Raw genomic sequence first — 24,395 nt, 5'->3', positions numbered from 1 at the left:
CTAGGTTGGAAGAGGGCAAGAGGGGATGAATAGCTCAAGATGTTTTAGAAAAGGGAAATGGAATTAAGGCATACATTGACAGACTTGGGGGGGGGGGGGGGTTCCAGTCATGGTAGTAACTGCTGCTCCATGCAGGTTAACCCCCATGCATCCTTTTCTTTTATTCTGTCCTCTAGCCTTTAGGGATCCACAGTGAACTCCTCATGCCTTTTTGAATTCTTTGTTTTCATCCTCATCACCTCTTCCAGTTTTTGAGAATCTTTGGCTCAGGCTGGCAAATAACATTTTTAAAATAATTTTTGGAAATGTCGCCAGTTGCTTTTCATGCTTTCTGAAAAGAGCTTTTAAACACAGGAAGTGGCTGGCTTGATAGTATTATAGAATTCAGAGTCCATGTAAACTCAAAGATGATGGCCTTGGAGTAAACCCTGAGGGGAAAAGGACAAGAAGTGGTGGTCTTAGATTGCTTCACTGAAGATTTTGATTTGCTAAAAGAATGGCTGAGCACTGGAACAGGTTATCTGGGGAGGTGCTGCACTCTTTGACATTGAAGATTTTTAAGAACAGATTAGATAGACATCTGTCTGGGCTAGTCCAAATAGAGTGGCTCCTGCCTGAATGCAGGGGGTGCACCTCTTGTGATCCTTCATTTTCCTGTCCTGCCCTATTTTTTATGATCTTTTCTTAGAACTCCTGAAGCTAGAAGTCTGTTTCCTTGCAGTGGCCCATGCTGTCGCACCAGAGGAGAGTGGCTTCGGCGTCACTATTGCCTCTCAGCTTGCCCCATGAACGCAGCAGTTATGCATACATTGTAAAGTCTGTAATTGTGAGGTGAACCTTCTAAGAATGCCGCTTGCAGGATGCAAAGGGTATTTGTCACTTCTGAGTTTGGCCCCTCTAGCCTCACCGCATGCCTCAGCTTGTCAACTCATCTGCACCCTAACAGCAAGGTTCCTCGCACTGTGGAACTGAGCTGGTGCACACACTCCATCCTCCGGGTATGTTTGCATGCACGCTGCCCCATGGAACCTTGCTGCCAGTTTTTCTCAGCACCCCACCCACTTCTGATGGAAGCAAGAGAGGGTCGAAGTGAGAAAACTGCAGTAAGGGTTTTCTTTAATTGTCCATGGTTTTTTCAAAGAAAGCAAAGTGAGAGGAAGAACTAAAGAAAAGCAATAGGAGGAGAATAGGACTGGTTGTGATGCCAATAAAGCAGTGGAAAAAATAAAAACTAGAGGATTTAAAAAGACCATTGTAAACCACGTTGAGCAGTTTTGGAAAAGCAGTACAAAATGTAAGTAAATAGGAAAAACTGGAGTGTGGCAGTATGCAGGCTCCTCTAATGTATTAACCTGATTCTTTTTCTTTTGTCAGGAGGTCCTTGAGGCGTGGGTCTGGATTTGATTTCATATCCCTCCTGCTGCCCAGGAAAATTGATGAAGAGTACCGAGAGAACTTCAGCACCAGGCTTTTCTGAGCACAGCAGAGCCTCCACATGAGAGAAAACACTCTTGAATGTGTGCATACTCACCAGGAAGTACTGCAGCTGAAATCTCTCCAGTCACAGAAGGTGTTTCAGAATCAAGGTTTGGTGTTTATATTCCCAATCTGATTTCTATTCAGCAAACTGCAAGAAAGATGGAAGAACAGCACTTTAAATCAGCCTTCATATGCAAAGCCTGTTCAGCGCACCCCAAAAATAAACGCACCGCATTTCAAGGGGAAGTAGTGGGAAGTGCTGGGGATGCTGCAGGGAATCCATTTTTGTAAACTGCAGACTGATGGAGGGATGACTGAAGTTCATTCTGGGCCTCCCCTCAGGAGGATAGCAGTACCTAACATTAGGAAGAGTTCAGAACTGTGAGCAGGGCAGTGCTGCAGGAGAGCTCACACTCCAGTCTCCGTCCCCAGATGTAGAAGCCTCTTTCCAGAGCTCCTTTCTTCTCCATGCTGCAGCGGAGAAACTTCAAACTAAGCACAAAGCTGCCTTGATGTCTACATATCCAAATTGGAAATGCTGATTTTTTTAAATTTTTTTTTTTTAACTCTACTAATCTTGCATATTTGAATTTCAGTTGCTGTGGTCCACCTTGTCTGATAGGCACATCCTGGACCTGTGCTGCCGGGTCCACAGCATGCTGCAGAGAGAAGTGACATTGAGAAAACCAGGGTTACAATGAAAAGTGGTGTCTAAGGCTGGGGCAGGCAGAGAGTTTGTATGCCTTCCTCATACAGACCAGTTTAAACTTTTTATTTGTAATGGATTTTGTTTAAAAATGTACTTTTACCTGTAATCTATATGTAAAACCAGCTATAAATAACAGATCTTTTTATAAGCATTTAAAATAGATTTTAATGTAGAAAATAGCATTTTTTAGGATAAAAGCCACCTTTTGTAATCACATTTTATAATTTTGCATGCTAGTGGGTAAACACTACAGAGAAGCTGAGACTAGGCTCATGCAGGATGAAGGATCAGTTTCTTCCTGGGCAGGGGGAAGCTGATACATGGCCTGACCCAGGACTTGTGGAGATGGGGTTGTGGGGGGTCCTCTTCACATTATTTCCCTTTAATTTATTATCAGTGCAGTCTTGTGGCCTCCCTGACATTCATTTCCATGATGCAGGTACCCCCACCCCTGGTACTGAGGATGGCACTTTACCTTTCTTTACAGAAACACTCATGCCAGGACTGTGCATTAGGGCCCATTTCCAAAGGAATTGTATGGGCACAATGACCTGTAGACTTTTAGCCACAAAAGTGTCAATCCTAGGACAAGGAGGAGAAAAGTGCGTGCATGATGTTTCCATAGGAGAGCATGTGGAGGCAGTTTCAGATTGTCCACTGCAGGATAACGTTTGGGGGTACATATGTGTTTACCATGGCAGGTGTTTTTACTTTGTATCTTGCCCTGTGCACCTCTACCTTTCTGTGTGAAGTAACACATGCCAGCTTTTCCTTCTTGGCAGTTTTCAGGGTTCTTTACCTGGATAAATTGGCCTGGTTCTTTCAAAGCCCGCACATGCTCCATGCTGCATTAAACAGGCATTCCTGGGGCTGCGTTTAAGTGCGGAGGCATAAGGTGCGTGTGGACTTAACTTTTAGAGAGAAACAAGATCCCTGTGTATGTGTTAAAGGGCCATGTTACCTTGCACTTCCCCAGGCCCCTTAGTGACTGGTTGCAATCACGTCAGAGACGCAGCTTCTCTGGCAAAGTGAAGCCTTTTTTTGCTTTTCTTGCACTAATATTGTTTTCACTTTAGCTGGATCCTAAGAGAGAGCCTGCTTTGTCCCCCCAACTCCCTTAAGGTTCTTTTTGGAGATCATTTCTCATAATCCCTTTGGCAAATTAGATTAGGAGTTGTCAAGAATCAGAGAATGTAGGTTACTTTTTGGTAACAGTACCAGTAAGCTTGGAGTCAAAACCATGTATGAAAAGAGTGAATGAATGTGAAAGGCAACCTTATCACTGAAAGCAACATATTTCATGTTCAAAACCCAGATTGGAGAAAGGTTTTGTTTTTGTGGGACCCTCACAGGGTGTGGGGGAGTCCTTGCACATGTGAGTAGAACTGGGAAGTGCAGCAGGGGGTAACAGACCCTTGCACCTGTGTATACTATTATTTTCTTTAAACTTACAAGCTTTCATCATTTCTATTACTAGATGTACACAGACTGTAGTACTGGGGAACATGCGGGGCGTCAGGAGGGGAAATCCTGCATGCTGATTGACTCTGAACATCATATTCCATATGTCCTCACTCTGAGAGAATTAAAGTGGGATGCTGAGATGCATGTCATGGGACAAACATACCTTCTCCCTTCCTTTTGTTATAGGCATGTTCCTTCACTTAGGTCACATGCCCCCTGATGATCCCTCGGCCTCTCTGATCTCTTGCAACTGAAGGACTATTTAGAACAATGATCAACCTTTTGCTCATGTGCCATTTTATTTGAAATAGAATAAAATATAAATGTTCATATATGTTTTTCAAATCTACAAATGTCACCCAGAAATATGATTTTAAAATTTGAATGCAATATGCAATGAAGTAGTTTATATAGATATACATGCACACACAATTTTAAGATGTTTAGCTGTTTTTTTTTTCAGAGGTATTTCTGCAGTGCAACGCTGCTGTGTATCATGCTGCCGCTGTCTGCAGTGGTATTTTAGCAGCAAGTGAGAAGTTTAGGGGCTTGGACTGCTGCCTATTGCTCTGCTTGTTTCTGCAGTGTGGTGCCAAGTTTCAGGCTACTGTAAGAAGTACACTATACTGGTTCTTTTATAACTAACATTCTCCATCGACAAACAGGGCTGAATTAGCCATGACACTTGGGTGATGTCATGTGGTGTGAATGGACCCAACTCTCTAGCTCAGAGTTTTTACTGTTGAGCATGTGCGGGAGTTCCCAGGTGCGTGTCGCCTCATAAGCCCCTCAGCCTTTGTGTGTGCTACCGCACGGTCATGTTCTCGTTCTCTCTTTCAAAAGGTTTCTGTTGGCCTGAGGGCTTCTTCCTTTCTTTTTTTCACTTTATATGCCTATGCTACCTCAGCAGCCCTTCAATAACACTTTTCACTGCGCTCTTAGAAAAAAAAATTGAAAATGTCAAAGATTGTGCCCAGTAAGAGATCCACTCCCAGTGGCTTCAAAGATTGTGTGTGTGGCTGGATAATGGCTGTCACAGAGAGCCATGCAGTTTACTACAAATACCTGGGCCCAGATCATGATTTTATGAACTGCTATGATTGTGGCCAGATGTCTCCCAGGGCCCAGAGCTGTGCAGAGCTTCCTTAGGTGCCACGTCAAGCAGGAACTCCTCATCTTAGGCTCGTCTGCTCACAGTGCTAGGTTCTGGATCCACTGTGACCCTGCAGACAAGCAAGATTCAGAAATGTAGAGCATCAGAGTCTTCGTGCTACATGTCACATTTCCAAGCCTCATCCCCCTTGAATTTCTTCAAAAGTGCCATTTGATGTGTCAAAGCAGCCGGTATTTGCGCAAGTGGTGTCAATGTTTCTGGCAAATGTGAAGTGCCCAGCACTGGTGAAGCACTTGATTCTGACACATCCAGTGCCATTAACATATAAGACTTGGTCAAGTCTCTGACAGTTGGATTCTCATCTGATACGTCCCTGGAATTGGAGGGACCAAGAGGGCTGATTTTCAGGTTCCCTCTTCCTTTTTGGCATAGAAGCCACCTTTATCCCATCTCATCTCTTCTTTCCAGATGCTAGACTGCCAGACTTTTGAATATGGAAGTTCAGACTGGGAAGCAATCATCTACCTTGCAGCTAGTAATCCCAGATTCTATTTGTCCAGTGGTACCCCTAGTCTTCTTGTGGTCCTTTTTAGGAGGAGACTACATGGATGATGACCCAATTCAGATCTCTGAGGATGATGTTTCTTTGTTGACTCTGGTCTACAGCAGTCCGGGGAGCAAATGTTGGAATTGGTGAATTTCTTTACCTGTTTGATAGCCAGTGACAAGGAGTTTACTTTCAGCCATTCCTGTCAAAGGTGTCAGACTTTCTTCCACAAGGGGGCGTCCCAACCTTTTCCATTTCACCAGATGTCCTAATCCTGGAGATAGAAGTCATTCAGGCAACCTTCCCCCGTCCATGGAGCAATCCAGCTACCGAGGTTGAAACACCTGGGCATGGCCACACTGATCCTTCCCCGGCATGTCTTCCCTGTGAGACAATCAAGGGTGTCATTGTGATTGTCATCCTCTTCATTGGAGTCCTGGGTTAGAGTCTATGACTGACTTGGAGAAGGGACCTACAGAAATTCCATCCGACTCCCTTACCTGACCTGCTGGAGCATTAGTTTCCACCAGAAGATCTTTTCTACTCCAAATTCCTAGATAAGTTGGGCAAGGCCATTGGGGTTAATGTTTGGAGGGATAAGGACCAACCTTCTGAAGTTTTTGACCTTCTTCATATCCTGGAGACCCTGTCTGAACAGCAACCACCCCTAGTGCACCAAATCCTGTGGGACCTATAAACAAGGCTGTGGGATAATCCAATATCATGTTCTCCAGTATCAGAAAGCTTCACCAGAAAGTTAGACCTCAATTATAGAGTGCAACCAGCTCCTGGTTTAAGGATGGTTGTTACCCCATCAATCTTTGGTAGTGGAATCAGCTCTCAAGCAGGATAAGACGACCTATATTTTCTCCAACACTTCTCTTGGTAAGGACTCTAGGCTATTGTGATACTTTCAGGAAAAAGGTCTTCCAAGGTTCCATGCTCCATGTACACATTGCAGCCCATCAGCTTTGTATGATCTAGCAATTACATGACTGCACCGAGAAGGTAAAGCCCCATAGTTGAATCCTTGGAAGGGGGAGCAAAAGGGTTATTGTCATGCCCTTTTGGATACAGAAGAGTGTGAGCGCCATCTTATCCTGTCGATATGGCAGCAGTATTGAAGGCTTCATATATCATCAGCAGCAGCCATCAGAGCCTGCTGTATGGCCTGGCTTGGAGTTAGTAGTCTGTGGGAAGATGTTCACGACAAGCTGACTGACTCCCCTGTAGTGGGGACAAGATCAGGGAGACAGTTACCCAGATTTAAAAAAAAAAAAAAGTCTCTTTCCAGAACCACTGAGCAAACTTCTGGTTCAAGATACCAATACTTCTCTTATAGGCAGCCCTTATTTCAGTGACACCCCTTCCAACTTTTTCAGTGTTATTGAGCCCTGCTCGCTCTACTGTAGCTACAGCTTCTGTATGAAAGGCAGCAGCCAAAGATGCCACAACCCATGCAAGTCAAAGCAGGGGCCAAGTTTTTGATGGGTATCAACCTTCACACCACAACTTCTCCAGTAGGGTGAAGGAGTCATAGAGGAACATTGGGTCCTCAAAATTGTAGAATTTGGTTACTGCTTGCACGTCTTAGGTTTTAATCTGAATCAGTCTTATATAGCTTAGCTTCATCTCAAGGTGACAACGCTTCTCTGTTAGCGGGCAATAGTACTGGTACCTACTGAGGAATGTGGCAAGGAGTTATATTGTCGTCCTATCCTTATCCCAAAGAATTTGGGGGGGGGGGAGGGGATTGAGGCCCATCCTGGATTCGCAAAGGCTGAACAAGAGTCTCTTATGGGAGAAGTTCAAGATGAATGCCCTACACATCATTCTCCCCTTCATTCAAGTAGGGGACTAGATGTATGCTCTGGATTTGAAGAATGTGTATGCTCACATTTCTATCCACCCATCACATTGGAAATTCATCAGGTTCATGGAAAACAAAACACACTACTGATACAAGTTCCTTTCATTCAGCCCGTTGGCAGCCCTGACAGTCTTCACAAAATGTTGGCAGTAGTGGAGTTGCTCCTATGCCACCAAAGGATCTGTGTCTTTATATACCTGGTTGACAGGTTGGTGAAGGGGCCTTCCCAGGAGGGAGTTCCGAACTCCATGAAAAGATCAATTCATCTTTTTCAATCTGGGCTACTCAGAGGATCAAATTAATCAGAGTTTGAATAGATTTACTGGAGAAAATAGTTCCTTCCATTGGTCCAAGCATTAGTCCAGGATCTGCTATAACATCTTCAAGCTCTGCCTCAAGTAATCCTGGTGATCATAAGAAATTGCCATACTGGGTCATTCCAAGGGTCCATCAAGTCCAGCATCCTGTTTCCAACAGTGGCCAATCCAGGCTTACAAGTACATGGTAAGTATCCAAACACTAAGTAGATCCCAGGCTACTGATGCCAGTAATGACAGTGGCGGTAATAAAACATGTAGTTCTTCTTACTTGTCTCAACATGAGATCTCTCCAGTAGGACCTTCATTCTCAGTGGGATCAGTTGACTCAACTTCTGTCTCACTCAGTTACAGTTGCCAGGGAGATGAAAGCATCCCTTCTATGGTGGCTCAATCCTACATTCCTGGAGGGTAGGATCTTGTTTTTGAGCATTGCCTTATCAAGTAACTGATCACCAACGCATCCACCAAGGGCTGGGCATACATACAGGTTCCTCTCAAAATCAAGAGACATAGTGGACAATGGAATATATTCTTCAAATCAGGCTATTGGAGTTATACATCATTCAGCATATACCAACGGTGTTCTCTTGCCTTCTTCAAGGGATAAGAATTCTTGTCCAAACAGATAATCAAATAATGATGTTTATGTGAACAAACAAGCAAGCATGGGATCCTGGGCACTTTGCTGGAAGTCCCAGAGGATCTGTGAATAGGCAATCAGGAAGGAGCTTTGGTTCAAGCAGCACATTAGCAGACCACCTTAATAGAGTCTTTCAATTTTCAACTCTCCATTCTCTCCTACTTTCTCCTCCTCTGCTACACTTTTGCTCTAATTTTACTCTATTTTCAATCCTGTAAATAGCATCAGTGCCTGTAAATAGATTCAGCACCCCCCTTTGGGATCCTCAGCGCCTGTAAACTATTATGTATCGAATTATGTACCCAGCTCCTGTAAACTATCTTATACACGATTTATACGATTGTTACTGCTCGCTCCGCTGTTCGCTTGTTTTTTTTTTTTTTTTCCCTATTACCCTAAATTTTCTCCCCCCTGATGAAATTATGATCATTTTAAAGCTCTGTTCCGCTGCATTATTTGTTCTCTGGAAACCAATGTGATGTTCCTGATGAATGTTGGTCTATAAAAATGTTAAATTTATTTCAAAAATGTGTATTCTACTCATATATGTTTTGATGGATTACATGGGTACATTCATAAATTAAAAAAAAAAAGAACATAAACATCACACAATAAAAACAGTATCACAAACATAAAAAATTCAATATGTCATAAAAAGTAACATAAAACCTAAAAAATAAACCACTAAATTCTATAAAATACTGATAAAACATAAAATGAACCGTACAGAGAACCTTAGACCTGTTTTGCTTATTTTTTAAATACAAATATCAGGACATGTTTTTAATACTGTACTGATTTTGTTTTGTTTGACTGTTTTTTTTATCATGTTCTGTTTTATTATGTATGTTTTACATTGTAAATTGTCTAGAACTTCAGTAGTAGATTAATAAATTCAAATAAATACTAAATACTTAAACGCATACTTGCCACACAACATGTTTTTTTAATAAACTGAAACCTCAGCTGTTCTATCTATCTAAAAAGATGTTAAAACACCTATGGCCCAGAAAGAACCTCAGACTTCACCAAAAGTAAAGGTAGATCAGTGTTCTCCAAATGCTTCCTTATTTAAAAAAAAAAAAAAAAACCCCAAAACTTCACTGTCTTCCTAAAAGTGGTCAAGCAAAATTCCTAATGGCATCAAGGAGGGCATTCCATAGGGATGGTCCCACTAAAGAAACATCCCACTCCCGAGCTTTTTCCAGATGTACCACTCTAAAAGATGGAACCTCCAACAAAACCTTTCCAGCAGATCACAGAACACATGGTGGAATATAGATCTTAAGAATAGCATGAACCCCAGGATATGTGGTTGTTTATTATTATCAAATCTCAGCTGGTGGATCAGTATTAAAATTTTAAATTTAGTCTGCCAAGCTAAGGCTAACAGAGTTTTGAAAACTGGTGTGTTAAGAGAACTGCACTCACTTCAGATATTAACCTTATTGCTGAGTTTTGGACTATGCAGAAATTGTAATTGATTACCAGGCAGGCCAACCAGTAGAGAACTACAGTAATCTAAGCCTGTAATCACCAATGCTTGCAAAACTGAACAGAAATCTTGATAATATAATAAAGGCTTAAGTCTCCATAGCATATGTAGTTTTACAAAAAGGACCTTATAAATGAACTAATCTGATGTTTCATCCATAGATTTGAAACTAAAATGACTTCTTGCCCCACGAGTGATCTCTGGATCAGTCTGTGGCAAACAGTCTTTTCAACCTCTGGGGTCTTCTGTCCAGAAAGCAATAGGAAAGTCAAAAAGTTTATTCTCTTCTTCAAAACAAGTTCAGACATATGCTGGTTGCTTATCTAATACAGTGGGATGTGGATTACTGTTTCCACCACTTCTATTAGTGTCGAGGACTATTCCAAAGGTTCTCAAACAGGGCATGTCTGATCCTCATTGCTCTGGCTTGGCCCAGATGTGTGGTTCTCCCATCTTGTCAAGCTTGTCAGTCTGTCCTCTGTTTTGTTTTGTTTTTTCTTCTCAGAGAGCCAGACCTCTCCTCTCAACTTGACTGCATGGATGTAGAGCTCAGTAATCTCCTCACTAGTGCTCTCCAAAGAGACCAGAGGACATTGGATCTAGGCTCAGAAGCTGTCCACCAGAAAAGCATAGTTTTTAATGGAAGCATCAGATAGGATCCTTGGATTCATATGCCTGTGACCCTAAGGATCTGCTTCAGTACTTTATTTTTTAAATCTTCATCAGGTTTCAGTGATTCATCAATGAAAGTATACCTTAATGCATATCACCCTCAGGTTTCTAAATCTCCTGTCTCTTTGGACTTCAGTGTCATCTTGGCACAACTCATGAAACCCTCTTACAAACCATTAGTCACCATTGCTGAATTTTCATTTGTAGGGTGGTGTTCCTTGTGGCGATCGCTTCAGCAAGTAGAGTCAATGAACATCAGGCTTTGGTTTCCACTCACTGTATCTTCAGTTCTTCCACAAAAGAGTTGTGCTCCACACCCACCCAAAGTTTCTTCCCAAGGTAGTTTCTGCTCTTCATTTGAATCAATCTTTTCCAGACACCATGTACATAAAGAAGAAAGGGCTGCAAAAGGGCTCTAGTTTACTTCTTGAAGAGAACACAGCCTCATTGTCAAGCTTCTCAACTATTCATATCCTGTTATCCCAATAGAATGGGTGCAACAGTTGCCAAACCAACTTCTACCAATTGACTAGCAGACTGTGTTGTGCTGATTGGTCTGCAGATTAAAGACTTAAGGCTCATCAGGTCATAGCCATGACAACATCAGTGGCTCATCTGAAATCTATCTCTGTCAAAGACATCTGCAAAGCTGCAACGTGGTCATCTGTGCACACCTTCATATCTCATTACTGTCTGGATCATTTCTTAAAGTCTGGAGATAACTTTGGACAAGCCGTTTTGCACAGCCTGTTTGCTTCATAGTCCACTCTCCCATGGGGGGAGCTGGATTGCTTATTCAGTAACTGTTCCACAGTACCTCAACTTGGGACTCCCCATAAGTCATGGCTAGTCTATGGTGAAAGCCATTTATGGTAAACAAATATGATTTCTTTATCAATCAGGGCTAAATTAGCTATTCCTAATAACTGCCCAGCTCCTTGGAGAGTCGACTCCCTAGCTAAAGCTGAGCTCTACAAATGACCTGAAGGCCTCACAAAGTAGCATGCATGTGGGATCTCCCGTGCATAGGCCAATAATAAATACTCTACTTAACTAGAGAGATGGGTTCATTCAGTGCTGTTGGATGACATCACCCTTGTGTTATGGCTAATTCATCATGCTGTCTATGCAGAACATCTTCTTATAGTAAGCAAATGTTTTATCAGCTTGTTTTTTTTAAATTGATTTTGGAACATCCTTTACTTGACAGCATAAGGTTAACTCTTCCTTAGTTACCCCCATACCTGTACCAATCTGCCTCTCTCCTTGCAAGGGACTAGTTACAACCAATGCAAGTAGGTGGTGGTACATGGCAAAGGTGTGTGGACAAGCAGCAGAGCATTGACTCCTGCATGGGATCATATAAATTGTAAATTCAGGGATCCTTGCCCTCCTCATTGCAGTCTTTGTTGTGGTTCTCTCCCTAGTATGTCTGCCAGTGACACTGAATGTTCTGGGGACTGTTCCCTTGCATCTCTGTGTTTAGCGGTCCACAAAGCTGATACGTGCTGCTTAGCTATGATATGGACCAACACTGTGTATGCTGTGAGTCTTGAGATTGGGTCAGAGATTGGCTACTGCTGTGAGAAGCAGGGTAATCGTAGACCAACGTTTTATAGGTGTGAATTCCAGACAGTGGGTTCCACCATAGCCTTCACTTTAATTTGCTATGCTGCCATCATGTCAGTTGATTGCTATGTTAAAAAAAAATAATAATCATGGAAGTGACTTGGTAGACAAATTGGAATGCCTGTATTTCCTTTGCAAATTAGAAAGCTACATTTTATTTGGCTGCTAGAGCAGTCTTGAGTCATCTCTAGCCTAATTAGAAATGAGCTAATTCTGTGGTTCCTGACTCACCCTCTTCTTTTTGAATGAACTTTCAGTGTTTTATGAGCAAATTTGGGGCCATAGTTTTTTTGGCATGATTTTTCTGGCAGTACTCAGGTGTCATGTCTGTCTGTAGGATGGGTTGTGAGGTCCACAGGTTCTCAACTGTATGGTGAATTTGGACACCCCACCTTTGTGCTGTCTCTGGCCAATTCAGCCCTTTATTGAAGTTTTTCTTGTGCTCAGTTGAATTCTTTCTGTGGTTTAATTTCCTGTCCTTTTATTTAGATGTCTTCTGCTGTTCCCTATGTACTTAAGACTCTGTGCAACAATGTGGTAAGGATTTTAGAGGGAGCCAGTCTGAGAAATAAAAGAAATGTTTAAGCTTGCCTTGTGCTGTTGGCCTATTTCTTGGTGCATTGCACCAGAAGGTTAAAGTGGGCTAAGATTACATTTCAGCATTCAGTTTTTCATCTGCTGTTACACATACCTTCTCCCAACTGGAGATTTTACAGGAGAACCCAGAAACCTGCATCTGTCGAGGACATTCTTCTGCAAAAGCTCCCAGAAATCTGCATTAGGATGATGTCACAGATGTAGCATCGGCGATTATATGCTACATTGATATTATCAGGTAGGTGGTCTATTAATGTGAATTTGATATCTCTGTAATAAAATGGCAGTTAACAGATTTGTCACAAGTAGCAGAATTAGCTTTCTGGAAAAAATGAATAGGAAATAGCTTAGATGCCAACGTTTTTGTTTGTTATAAGACAGGTTTGCCTAGCTTTTTATACATGAGGATGATAAATAGGGCAGCATGGCTATGGCAGTTCCTGCTGTAAGAAATCATGAAATGTATGGGTAAAGTTCCAGCCCTGCTGCTGCTTTCACCTCCCCAGAACATTCTGTTTTCTCCTTCCATGTCATATTTCTGCTAATGAAAAGCAGCTGTGTCACGGATTTGCCTGCTGTATAGTCTTCCCATGCCAGGGTTCCACCTGCTATGCAACCTTCCTTCCATCAGCAAGCCTGGTTACTAGTTCTGTCAGTTACCTCCTTACTGGTTGCACCCATTGCTTAGCCTCAGCCCTACTTAACCCAGCCTTCTCAGTGCCTCTTCATTGAGTCACCTCAGCTGTCTGACCTGGTCACTCTTTCCTGGTTATCCTGTCTTGCCTTGCAGCCTACCCAGGCCTCCTGCCTTGCCTTGTGGCGTATCCATTACTTCTGGCCTTGCTCTCCGGCCTATCAAGCCTCCTTGCCATTCTTACTGAACTTTTCTGTCTTAACCTTACAGCTTCCGAGCTTGCTAGGATTACTTTGCCCAGTCTTGTGCCTTGTTGGGCTTTCTTGTTACCTGTCTAGTCCTGTCCTGTCCTTGCCCTTGTCCCTGTTTCAGCCCTGTCTGTATCCAGCCCCTGCCTGCCCTCAGTTCCTGGTTGTAGTCCAGCTAGTTCCTGGCTCCAGCCCCCAACTTGTGTTTTGTGCCAAGACTTCAGCCAGTTATCTGTGTACAGCCCTCAACCGTGCCTGCCCTCAGCTCCCAGCCTGCCGTGCCTTGTCCAGCCTAAGCCTGACCTCAGCTCCCAGCCTGTTCCCAGCTCCCAGTGAATGCCCTGATGTTCCATTGCAGGCAAGTCCTACCAGACCATAGAACTCAAGGGCTCGACCTGTTGGGGAGGAGTTTGGTTAGGGAGAAGACCAGCTCTAGTCCTTTCCTGTAGCCCTGTATTGCCTCTGGGGGTGCTCCCTCTCTCCAGCCATGCCAGTCCATGACAAGCTGCAGCCCTGAGAAGCTGTCTGTTCCCTTCTGTTTTCCTCATTGGGCATCTGCATGTTCATTGAGAAAATGTGCCCATGGTCCTTGTCTCCTGCTCACCAAAACATATCCTTATGCCACCTTGAGAAGAGTCAGAGACACCAGCAAATAGGAATATTGGAACTCACAATCTTTGAATTCATGTTGAAATCTTCTGATGTCTGTTGTAGTGGTGTGTGTTCAAATGCAAGTGAGATGACAAATGCCCTCTAGCATCATAAACTGGCTTAGGAAGTGCTGGACATTATTTTGCTGACCCGGGGAGGGGGGGGGGGGGCACATTAAGATGGAGCACCTGCACAGAAGATGTGTTTCTAGTAGCCTTTGGCTATTGTGCAGCATTATGCTCTCAGGTCTTTAGTAGTCCCAGGCTGGTACACACACCTAGTCATCTACAATTGGGTTCTCAATTAGCGTAAGGTGTGAATCTCCAGTAAACTAACCACAAGTCCTTGATAATGTTGGGGAGATACCAGTTCCGGAGATGGTTTTCAAGGGTGATGAGTCAGATGAACTGAACCAAATCACTGTGAACCTGGAAGATGTAGTAGGCCAGATTGACTATCTAAAGAGTAGCAAATCACCTGGACGGGATGGAATGCATTCCAGGGTTCTGAAGGAACTAAAAAATGAAATTTCAAATCTATTAGTTACAATGGATGATTTTAATGATAGGTTACAAATTTTATCTGAAGACTGTAACCCCAATATTTAAAAAGGGCTCCAGGGGTAATCTGGGAAATTATAGACCAGTGAGAAAAATAGTGGAAACTATTCTAAAGATCAAAATCACAGAGCATATAGAAAGACAAGGTTTAATGGAGCACAGTCAACATGGATTTACCCAAGGCAAGTCTTGCCTCACAAATCTGTTTCATTTTTTTTGAAGGGGTTAATAAACATATGGATAAAGGTGAACTAGTAGACATATAGTGTATCTGGATTTTCAGAAGACGTTTGACAAAATCCCTCATGAGAGGCTTCTAAGAAAAGTAAAACGTCATGGGATAAGAGACGATGTCCTTTTGTGGATTACAAACTAGTTAAAAGACAGAAAACAGAGAGTAGGATTAAATTGTCAATTTTCTCAGTGGAAAAGGGTAAACAGTGGAGTGCCCCAGGGATCTGTACTTGGGCCGGTACTTTTCATTATATTTATAAATGATCTGGAAAGGAATATGATGAGTGAGGTAATCAGATTTTCAGATGATACAAAATTATTTGTGATAAATTGCAGGGAGGACCTTTCAAGACTGGAAGATTGGGCATCCAATTGCCAGATGAAATTTAATGTGGACAAGTGCAAGGTGTTGCATACAGGGAAAAATAACCCATGCTGTAGTTACATGATAATAATGTTCCATATTAGAACTTACCACCCAGAAAAAAGATCTAAACATCAAAGTGGATAATACATTGAAATCATTGGCTCAGTGTGCTGCGGCAGTCAAAAAAGCAAACAATGTTAGGAATTATTAGGAAGGGAATGGTAAAACAGAAAATGTCGTAATGGCTCTGTATCACTCCTTGGGGAGATCGCACCTTGAGTACTGTGTAAAATTCTGATCACCGCATCTCAAAAAAGATATAGTTGCGATGGAGAAGGTACAGAGAAGAGCGATCAAAATGATAAAGGGGATGGAACAGCTTCCCTATGAGGAAAGGCTAAAGAGGTTAGGACTGTTCAGCTTGGAGAAGAGACAGCTGAGGGGGGGATATGATAGAGGTCTTTAAAATCTTGAGAGGTCTAGAACGTTTAGACTTGACTTGGTTATTTACTCTTTGGGATAATTGGACGACTAGAGGGCACTCCATGAAGTTAGCAAGTAGCACATTTAAAACTAATCATAGAAAATTCTTTTTCTCTCAACGCACAATTAAATTCTGGAATTTGTTGCCAGATAATGTGGTTAGTGTAGTTAGTAGTTTTTAAAAAAGGTTTGGATAAATACTTGGAGGAGAAGTTCATTAACTGCTATTAATCAAGTTGACATAGGAAATAGCCACTTCTATTACTGGCATCAGAGGCATGGGATCTACTTAGTGTTTGGGTACTTGCCAGGTACTTGTAGCCTGGATTGGCCACTGTTGGAAACAGGATACTGGGCTTGATGGACCCTTGGTCTGACCCATTATGGCAATTCCTTATGTTCTTATAATCCCAATGCACTAGGACTTGTCCAGTTTTTTGACCTCAGGTTCTCAATAATCCTAGGGAGCTGTGCACATCTGGTCAACTGGTCTTGGTGATGATTACTGCCATTCCTGGTCATTTGATCAGGGTGCTGTACATTTCCAATCATCTGCTTTTGGGTCCCTAGTAATCACAGGGTACCTGCTAGAAACACAGCTTTTGCACAGGTGCTCCATTTTAATATAGGTCCAGTGGCTCCCCTCCTTGGGTCAGGCAAAGTAATATCCAGCATGTCTTAAGCCAGTTTATGATGCTAGAGGGCATTTGTCATCTGACAGAGCTTTACTTCAGCTAGTTGCGTTCACTATTTTTTTATTTATGTTAAGTTTTTCTATACCGGCATTCGCGATGAATATCGCATCATGCCGGTTTACAATTAACGGGAGGTGAAAGAACAAAGTAATAATAAGTTAATAATAAATAATCATAGTAAACGTTAACAGGTGCTGACAGAAGGTTGCAGTTACAATAAAACATGGGAATTACACAACTTGGAGCAAGTGTGTTCAAACTTGCGTTTGAACACACACCACTACCACAGTCAACTGAAAATTTCCACATGAATTCAGAATGTGAGTTCCAGCACTCCTATCAGTTTGTTGATGTCTCTGATTCTCCTCAAGGTGGCATAAGGATGTGTCTTAGTGAGCAGGAGATTAGGTCCAGAGGGCATATCTCAATGAACATGCAGATGATTGATGAGGAAAACAGAATGGAACACACACTTTCTCAGGGCTGCAGCTTGTCACGGGCAGGGAGCATCCCCACAGAGGCAGTACAGGGCAACAGGACAGGAATGGAGCCTGTTTTCTGCCTAACCAACCCCCTCCCCCACAGGTTGACCCCCTTGGGTTCTGGGGTCCGGTAGGACTTATCTACTGTGGAACATCAGGGCATGGACTGGGAGCTGAGGTCAGGTATAGACTGGATAAGGCACAGCAGGCTGGAAGCTGAGTGCAGGTACTAGTTGAGGGCTGGGCTCAAAGCACAGGTTGGGGACTGGAGCCAGTACTGAGGGCAGACAGGGCTGGACAAGGGGAAGGACTAGGAAACAGACGAGTTGAATCAACTGGATAAGGACAGGACCGGACTAGATAGGTACCACAGGGCACAAGACTGGCAAGGTAATTCTAGTAGGCTCGCAGGCCTTAAGGTAAGGCAGAAAAGCCCAGGAGGGCACAGAGCATGGCAAGGAGGCTTGAGAGGCCAGAGAGCAAGGCCTGGAAGGGCCCAGAGCAAGGCACGAGGCCCCAAGGCAAGGTCAGATGCCTAGGTAAGTCGCAAGACAAGACAGGATAACTAGGAAAGAGTGGCCAGGTTAGAGAGCCAAGGTGACTTAATGAAGAGGCATTGAGGAGGCTGGGTTAAGTAGGTTTGAGGCTAAGGCGTGGTGTGACCAGTGAGTAAGTAAAGCTAGGAACAAGGCTCGCTGGTGGAAGGTTGCACTGTCACTACTGCCTCAATCACTGATTCCCTATAATCTCAGTCATTGCCCGCACACGTTCTGACCTCGCCCCCCCTTCCGCACACACACACAGAGCACCCCCCTGCTCCTAAAACTTCAGTCTTTGTTGCCACACGCTACCTCTGCCACTGATTCACACACCCATGCCCACCCCAATCCTCCGCCCCTAAAACCTCAATCATTGCCACCACAAACACACTTCCCAGGCCCCTACCACCTTTTATGTTCTAACCTCTCATCCCACACGCATAGCACTCTCCAGCTTCTAAAACTTCAGTAATGGTTACCACGCACACCCCCCATCTCCACAGCCCTTACCGCCTCAGTCACTGTCTGCCACCTTTCCCCGACACAAAAACACAGCACTCCCCCGTCACTAAAACTTCAGTCACATACCCTGCAAAACATCTACGTTTTCAAGCTTCACCACCTGTCCTTGTCTGATGCACCCCAGCCCCTACCACATAAGAATCTGACATGATTTTCTTGCTTGTTTTTTGTTACACTGCAGCAGTTCTAATGTGCAATCCGAGGGGGCTCATCTTCCTTTATTTGTGCCGCTCCTTTCTGCCCGTCTCCACTTTGGTTCTTGTTTTGGAGTCACTTTTCTTTAGTGGTGTTTCCTGTGAACCTCCTTGCCCTGGCTTCCCAGCAACCTTCATCTGATAAAGAAGATGCAGGATGAGATGGTAAAGAGAGCACAAATATCACCAAACTCTATACCAGTGAGACAATGTGGCCCTTCACAGCATTAATTTCTTTTCCAACTGAGCCATGTCCTTAGGGCCTTGCTACTTACTGTACATACAAACAAGGTTTGCCATACTGGACCAGACCAAAGGTCCATTAAGCCCAGTACCCTGTTTCCAACTGTGGCGAGTCCAGTATCAAGCACCTGCCAGGATCCCAAAGGGTAGATCGATTCTATGCTGCTTTTACCAGGGTTAAGAAATTGATTTTTGCAACTCCACCTTAGTAATAGTTTATGGACTTTTCCTCCAAATTTGTCCAAACGTTTTTCAAGCACATCTACACTAACCTTTCACCACATCCTCTGGCAGTGAATTCCAGAGTTTAATTATGCATTGAGTAAAAATATTTTCTTATTAGTTTTAAATGTACAATTTAGTAACATTGTGTGTCCCCTAATCTTTGTACTTTTTGAAAGAATAAATAACCAATTCACATTTACTTGTTCCACTCCACTCACTATATTAGAAACCTCCATCATATTTCCCCTCAGCAGTCTCTTCTCCACACTGAAGAGTCCTAACTTGTTTAGCCTTTCCTCTTAGGGGAATTTTTCTATCCCCTTTATCATTGTGGTCACCTTCCTGTGTACCATTTGTAATTTTACTGTCTTTTTTGAGATGCAGTGACCAGAACGGCACACAGAATTCAAGATGCAGTCTCACCATAAAGTGATAGAGGCATTATGATATTCTCCATTCCTTTCCTAATAATTCCTAGCATTCTATTTGCTTTCTTGGCTGCTGCTGCACACTGAGCAAATGATTTTAATGCCCCTCCAAAAAGCAATCTAAACCCTTCCTGGAAAACCATTTTCTCACTGCCTTTCACCCCTAAGGAAATTTCTGAGCCCTTCCCCTAAGAATCATTCTCAAGAGAAATATCTAAGCTCTACTCCTTGGGTACACGACCCTACGCACACACACACCCAGAGTAGTATCCAAAGCCCTTTCCCAGGGGATTTCTTAGCCCTCGAGAGCTGCAAACAGATGGGGTTTTCAGGCTATCACTTATGATTATGTGTTAGAGAGATGTGCATATGGTGGAGGCAGTGTGCATGCAAATATATTTCATGCTTATTTATGAGGATATCCTTCAAACCTGATCCATCTGCAGCCCCTTGAGGACTGAAAATGAACACTACTGATTTACCCCATGCCCAGACACACACAGTAGACGGACCCCCCCCCCCCCCCCCCCCCCACACACACACTTCTGCAAGAGAAATATTTGAGCATTATCTAGTAGATCATTCCTGCCATTCCCAGGGAAATATCACAGCTCTGCCATGGAGAACCATCTTACTATGCCACCAGAGAAATATTTGACCCATTGTTAGGAAACCATCCTCATCCCCCAAATAAATGTCCAGGCCCTGCCTGGGAAATCCAGCCTATAGAAATATCCAAGGTCTTAGTTAGAGACCCCTTGCTCCACTCCAAATAAGGTATCTGGACCACCACCTGGGGCTTAACCCCTGAGCCAGATTAACTGAGCACTGGTCCACCTTGCCCTTCCCTTATACCCAGGAAGTGTGTACACAACATATGAAGAGAATTTGTCTTTGTGAGGGGGGTCAGGATGTTTTTTTGCCAGCAATGAGAAATAATAACATAGTTAATAACAGCAGATAAAGACCCAAATGCTCCATCCAGTCTGCCTGCAAGTTGCTTAGGGTAGTAACTGCTGCTCCTTAAAGGTTACTCGTATGCAGAAATGTTATTCCTAAATTTAACAGAGGACATAGGGAACAGGTCTCTGATTATGTGGTATATGTGTGATCCTTACAGGCTGGACAGACCTCCAAAAGCACAGAAAACAGGGTGTGTCTAATTTGGCTGGTGTGTTAGTGAAGACCACAAAGAGCATAGGAAACTGCCAAGCTGTGTGTTTGTAATATGTATTTGTTCCTTACAGAACTGAGAACACTTAAGATGTCTCTGGTGTGTGTATGTATGTGTGTTCCTGGAGACTGTTTGAACCTGCTAAGGTTTCTCTTATATGTAAATATCCTTTACAAGTTTAAGATACCAAAGAAAACACAGAGAACACATAGAATATCTCTGGGGATGTGTATGTATTCCTGGAGACTGCAGAAAATTTAGGGAACTGTTAGAGTGTCTCTGGAGATGTGTGGATGTTCCTGGAGACTCCAGAGAGTGTAGGGAATACTACAGTCTCTCTGGGGCTGTGTATGTGTTCTTGGAGACTGCAGAGAGTGTAAGAAACTGCTACGGTATCTCTGGAGTTCAGATATTTGTGGAGACAGCAGAGCTATAGGGAACTACTATGGTATCTCTGGAAGTGTGTGTGTATGTATATCTGGAGACTGCAGAGATGCAAGTGAACTGCTACAGTCTCTCTGGGGTGTGTATGTATTCTTGGAGACTGCACAGAGTATACAGAACTGATGTGTATCTTGGAGTGTTCATGTGTTCCTGGAGACTGCAGAGAGTGTAGGGAACTGCTTCAATGTCTCTGGTTTTGTGATGTGTCCATGCTACATGTTTCAAAGACCTTAGAAAGTATAGAGAATATGTCAGATGCCTTTGGCTGAATTGGTGTAATACTGGAGGCTTGCAGAAAGAATAGAGAACTGCTAAACTGTTGGGATGTGTGTGTATGTGTTTCCCTTACCCAAGGCTGTGAGACTGCTGAGGGCACTGGGCCCAATATCTCACTAGAACGAGTTCTCTTGGCTTCCGGGAGTTTGGCCAGTTTGACTCTGTTCTTCTCTAAGAAAGCTCGTTGGCGCTTAAGGGCCTCTGAGGAAAGAGAGGACAAAGAAAAAGTTGAGCAAGCATAGTCTGTTTTTTGTTTTTTGTTTTTTTTTTTCCCCCATCCCTGTTACTGACAAGAGAAGAAGGGTCAGAAGATTGGGATGATGTGAACAAGGAAGGGAGAAATGAGATGAAGGACATGGAAGATAATGTGAGATCAGAGAAGGAAGTTGAGAATTTTATCAAATGGGCATGTAACAAGGTTTGTTTGTTTTTAAATAAATATGATAAATGTTATAAAATGTAGACTATGACAGCAGATCAAAACCACAAGGCCCCATCTACTCTGCCCATTTCTGATGTAATACCATAAAGCCTACCCAACCTCGAGCTTTACCCCTCCCTGTTCCACATCTAAGGATCCTCTGTGCTTATCCCAGCCTTTACTTGTCAGTCCCCCCAAGTTAAGAATCCTCTGTGCTTATCTCAGATTTTACCTCTCACTTCTCAAAGCTAAGGATCCTCTGTGCTTATCCCAAGCTTTACTTCTCCCTCCACAGCTAAGAATCTTGTGTGCTTATCCCAATCTTTACTCCTCACTCCCTATGAGGAAAGGCTAAAGAGGTTAGGGCTGTTCAGCTTTGAGAAGAGATGGTTGAGGGAGGGCATGATAGAAGTCTCCAAAATCATGAAAGGACTTGGAATGGGTAAATGTGAATCTGATATTTACTCTTTCGGATAATTCAAGGACTAGGGTGGGCACTCCATGAAGTTAGCAAGTAGTAGATTTAAAACAGAAAATTCTCTTTCACTCAACGCACAATTAAACTCTGGAATTCATTGCCAGAGGATGTGGTTAAGGCAGTTAGTGTATCCAGGTTTAAAAAAGGTTTGGATAAGTTCCTGGAGAAATCCAATAGGGAATAGTCACTGTTTGTTGCCAGCATTAGTAGCATGGGATCTATTTAATGTTTGGGTACTTACCAGGAACTTGTGACTTGGATTGGCCACTGTTGGAAACAGGATACTGGGCTTGATGGACCCTTGGTCTGACCCAGTTTGGCATGTCTTATGTTCTTATGTACCCCCATAGCTAAGAATCCTCTGTGCTTATCCCTTCCCCCCCCAAAAAACACAAACTTAGCAGCTCCCCCTCCTCAAAAATATCCATGGGGCCTTGGCCTACCCAGCTGGGCCCCTCCAACCCTCTTCGTGGTTTAAAAATGAAGGCTGGGTTCCTAGATCCTACTTGAGTCAAACTCAACCAAGGCCTCTTTGGGACCCTTCTGATCCACGCTTCTCCCCTCTCAAAGATTTCTGGAGCCAGAGACCTTCTTAGCCTCCACTTACCCCACCTGATGGCATCCCCACTTTTTGTAAGTTCACAGGGCAGGAGTGAGATCCACGTGCTCCTGCCTTGCCTTCTATAGTTTGAAAAATGGTGTTGGTGTCCTGGATGTTCATGCCAAAATGATGTTACTTTGGCACCTGGCTGAGCTGCGGACAGCGTCATGTTGTACGGCATTAGTTTTTATACCAGGAGGGAGGATGGAGGGGCCCAGGGAGAGGCATGGTCAGGTAGACCTGGGGCCTGGACTTAGTTTCACCAAGCCAGAGGAGATTGGAGGGCTTTGGGGAGGCCTCCCTTTGAGTATTTTCATGAGAGGCCATTTTCGGTTCATTCCATTCAGAATGAACCAAAAATGCCCTTGTCCATCCTGTTTAGTGCGTTCATCTCAAATGAATGCACATCCCTAGTCCCAAACTTCTGCTTCAAATATGTGACTTCAGTCAAGCTATCTGTCTCCCTAGATTGGACAAATGGGCCTTCTATATGCTTATCCTCCTATTCCTTGAGAGGCAAAACCTTTGCTAAAACTCAGAAGAGACCAAGGGACTTGGAATAGCCAAAGCTCAGAGCCAGTGCCAGAACCTGGAACTGGAGCAGAGCTGGAATCAGAATGAAGCAAGGCTCGAACTTGAAGCTGAGGTTCTGGAGCTTTTACTCTTTCTTAAAATACTGATAGTTTACTGAAGGTAACAAAATGCAGTAGCTAAGCCATTTCATAAAACAATTAAACCTCATTCCACCTATTTGGGAAATAACATTTTTTATTAATGTAATCTTTTTTTATGCCTTCTACAGTTCTAGAGCGGATTATATAATCTGAGTCTGCTTGAATTCCTAAGCATATGTAAGGATTGGAAGAAGGTCAGGTGACGGGAAGAAAAAAAAATAGAAACAAGTCTTTGTTTAGGAAGTTTGTTTTGGTTTGCGTATGCAATTAATGTTCTACAAATGTAGCTTCTATGCCAGATAATTGTTTAAAAGAGAGAGATATCACTTTCCTAGCCCTAATGCCATAGTTGCTGACTTTGTTAGATATACAAATAAAACAAATCAGGTTTAATAAATAGCTTATAAGTATCATCTTTTTTTTATTCATAACATCCGTGAGAAAATGTTAAGGTTATTACAGTATAAATATCTTTTACATTTTTTCCTCTGTGGCTCCAGAGCTTGAGTCTGGTAAAAGCAACTGGAGCTAGTTCTGTAGTTTGGAGCTGTTCTGGTGCAGGAGGAAGAGTTCCTGGAGCAATCTGTAGTTGGAGTGGAGGGTCTCTCTTGGCCCAAGAATGGAGCCACTCCAGAGCAGGACCTGACAAAGCTGGAGCACTGCCAAACCTCCAGGTGACCATGATCCTCATAGCCCCCTATTGACCAAGACTAATTTGGCTTCCTCTCCTCTGGGAGTTATCCATCAGAGAATACTGTCATCCCCACTATCAGGTCTCTAGCTCTCATAGCCTGGATGTTGATAGGTTAAAGGAATCCAATGCTCTTCTATCTTAGGATGTGCCTCAAATCCCTCTAGTGTCTCGAAAGGATTCCACAAGTAAATCATATGGTTTTGAATGGAGGAAGTCTGCCTTCTGGTGTGAGGGAAAGATCCTTTACCCATTTCTCCTGCATATCTGTCAGAATATGATCTGAAAGCTAACTCCATTAGGGTTCATCTATATGCAATTGGCCCTTGTCACCACCATGTAGAAGGAAAACCCATCACTGTATAGCTTTTGGTTGTCAAATTCAAGTGGAGCTTGCTACAGGTGAAGCCTCCCACTATGTCTTTGGACCTCAGTGTGGTACTCACCTAGTTAATGAAAGCTCTCTTTGAGCCATTAGACTCCTGTGAGCTGAAGTACCTGACCTGGAAAGTCATGTATTGTGTGATGGTCGTCTTGGCATGTAAAGTCATTGAGTTCCAGGCTCTAGTAACTTATTCACCTTATATTAATATTT

At 43.2% G+C, this 24,395-nt stretch overlaps 2 protein-coding genes across 2 annotated transcripts in view; one reads left to right on the top strand and one right to left on the bottom strand.

Moving 5' to 3' along the window:
• FOXO4 (forkhead box O4) overlaps positions 1-12,529 on the top strand; it is a 95,405-nt gene extending 82,876 nt beyond the window's left edge. The window contains exon 3 of the mRNA XM_029607236.1: positions 1,375-12,529. The gene's annotated coding sequence lies outside the window, so the exon portion shown is untranslated. The remainder of the gene's footprint in view (positions 1-1,374) is intronic.
• Positions 12,530-18,169: 5,640 nt separating this feature from the next.
• The window catches only part of C6HXorf65 (chromosome 6 CXorf65 homolog), a 71,909-nt gene continuing 65,683 nt past the window's right edge, over positions 18,170-24,395 (bottom strand). The window contains exons 5-6 of the mRNA XM_029607962.1: positions 21,009-21,136; positions 18,170-18,283 (exon numbers count right to left, since the gene is read on the bottom strand). Coding sequence (XP_029463822.1) covers positions 18,170-18,283; positions 21,009-21,136 — 242 coding nt within the window. The remainder of the gene's footprint in view (positions 18,284-21,008; positions 21,137-24,395) is intronic.

The sequence above is a fragment of the Rhinatrema bivittatum genome, chromosome 6 (genome assembly GCF_901001135.1).
Source record: "Rhinatrema bivittatum chromosome 6, aRhiBiv1.1, whole genome shotgun sequence".
Taxonomy (NCBI): Eukaryota; Metazoa; Chordata; class Amphibia; order Gymnophiona; family Rhinatrematidae; genus Rhinatrema; species Rhinatrema bivittatum.
The sequence above is the reverse complement of the archived record's forward strand: the minus strand, read 5'-3'. Positions and strand labels throughout refer to the sequence as shown.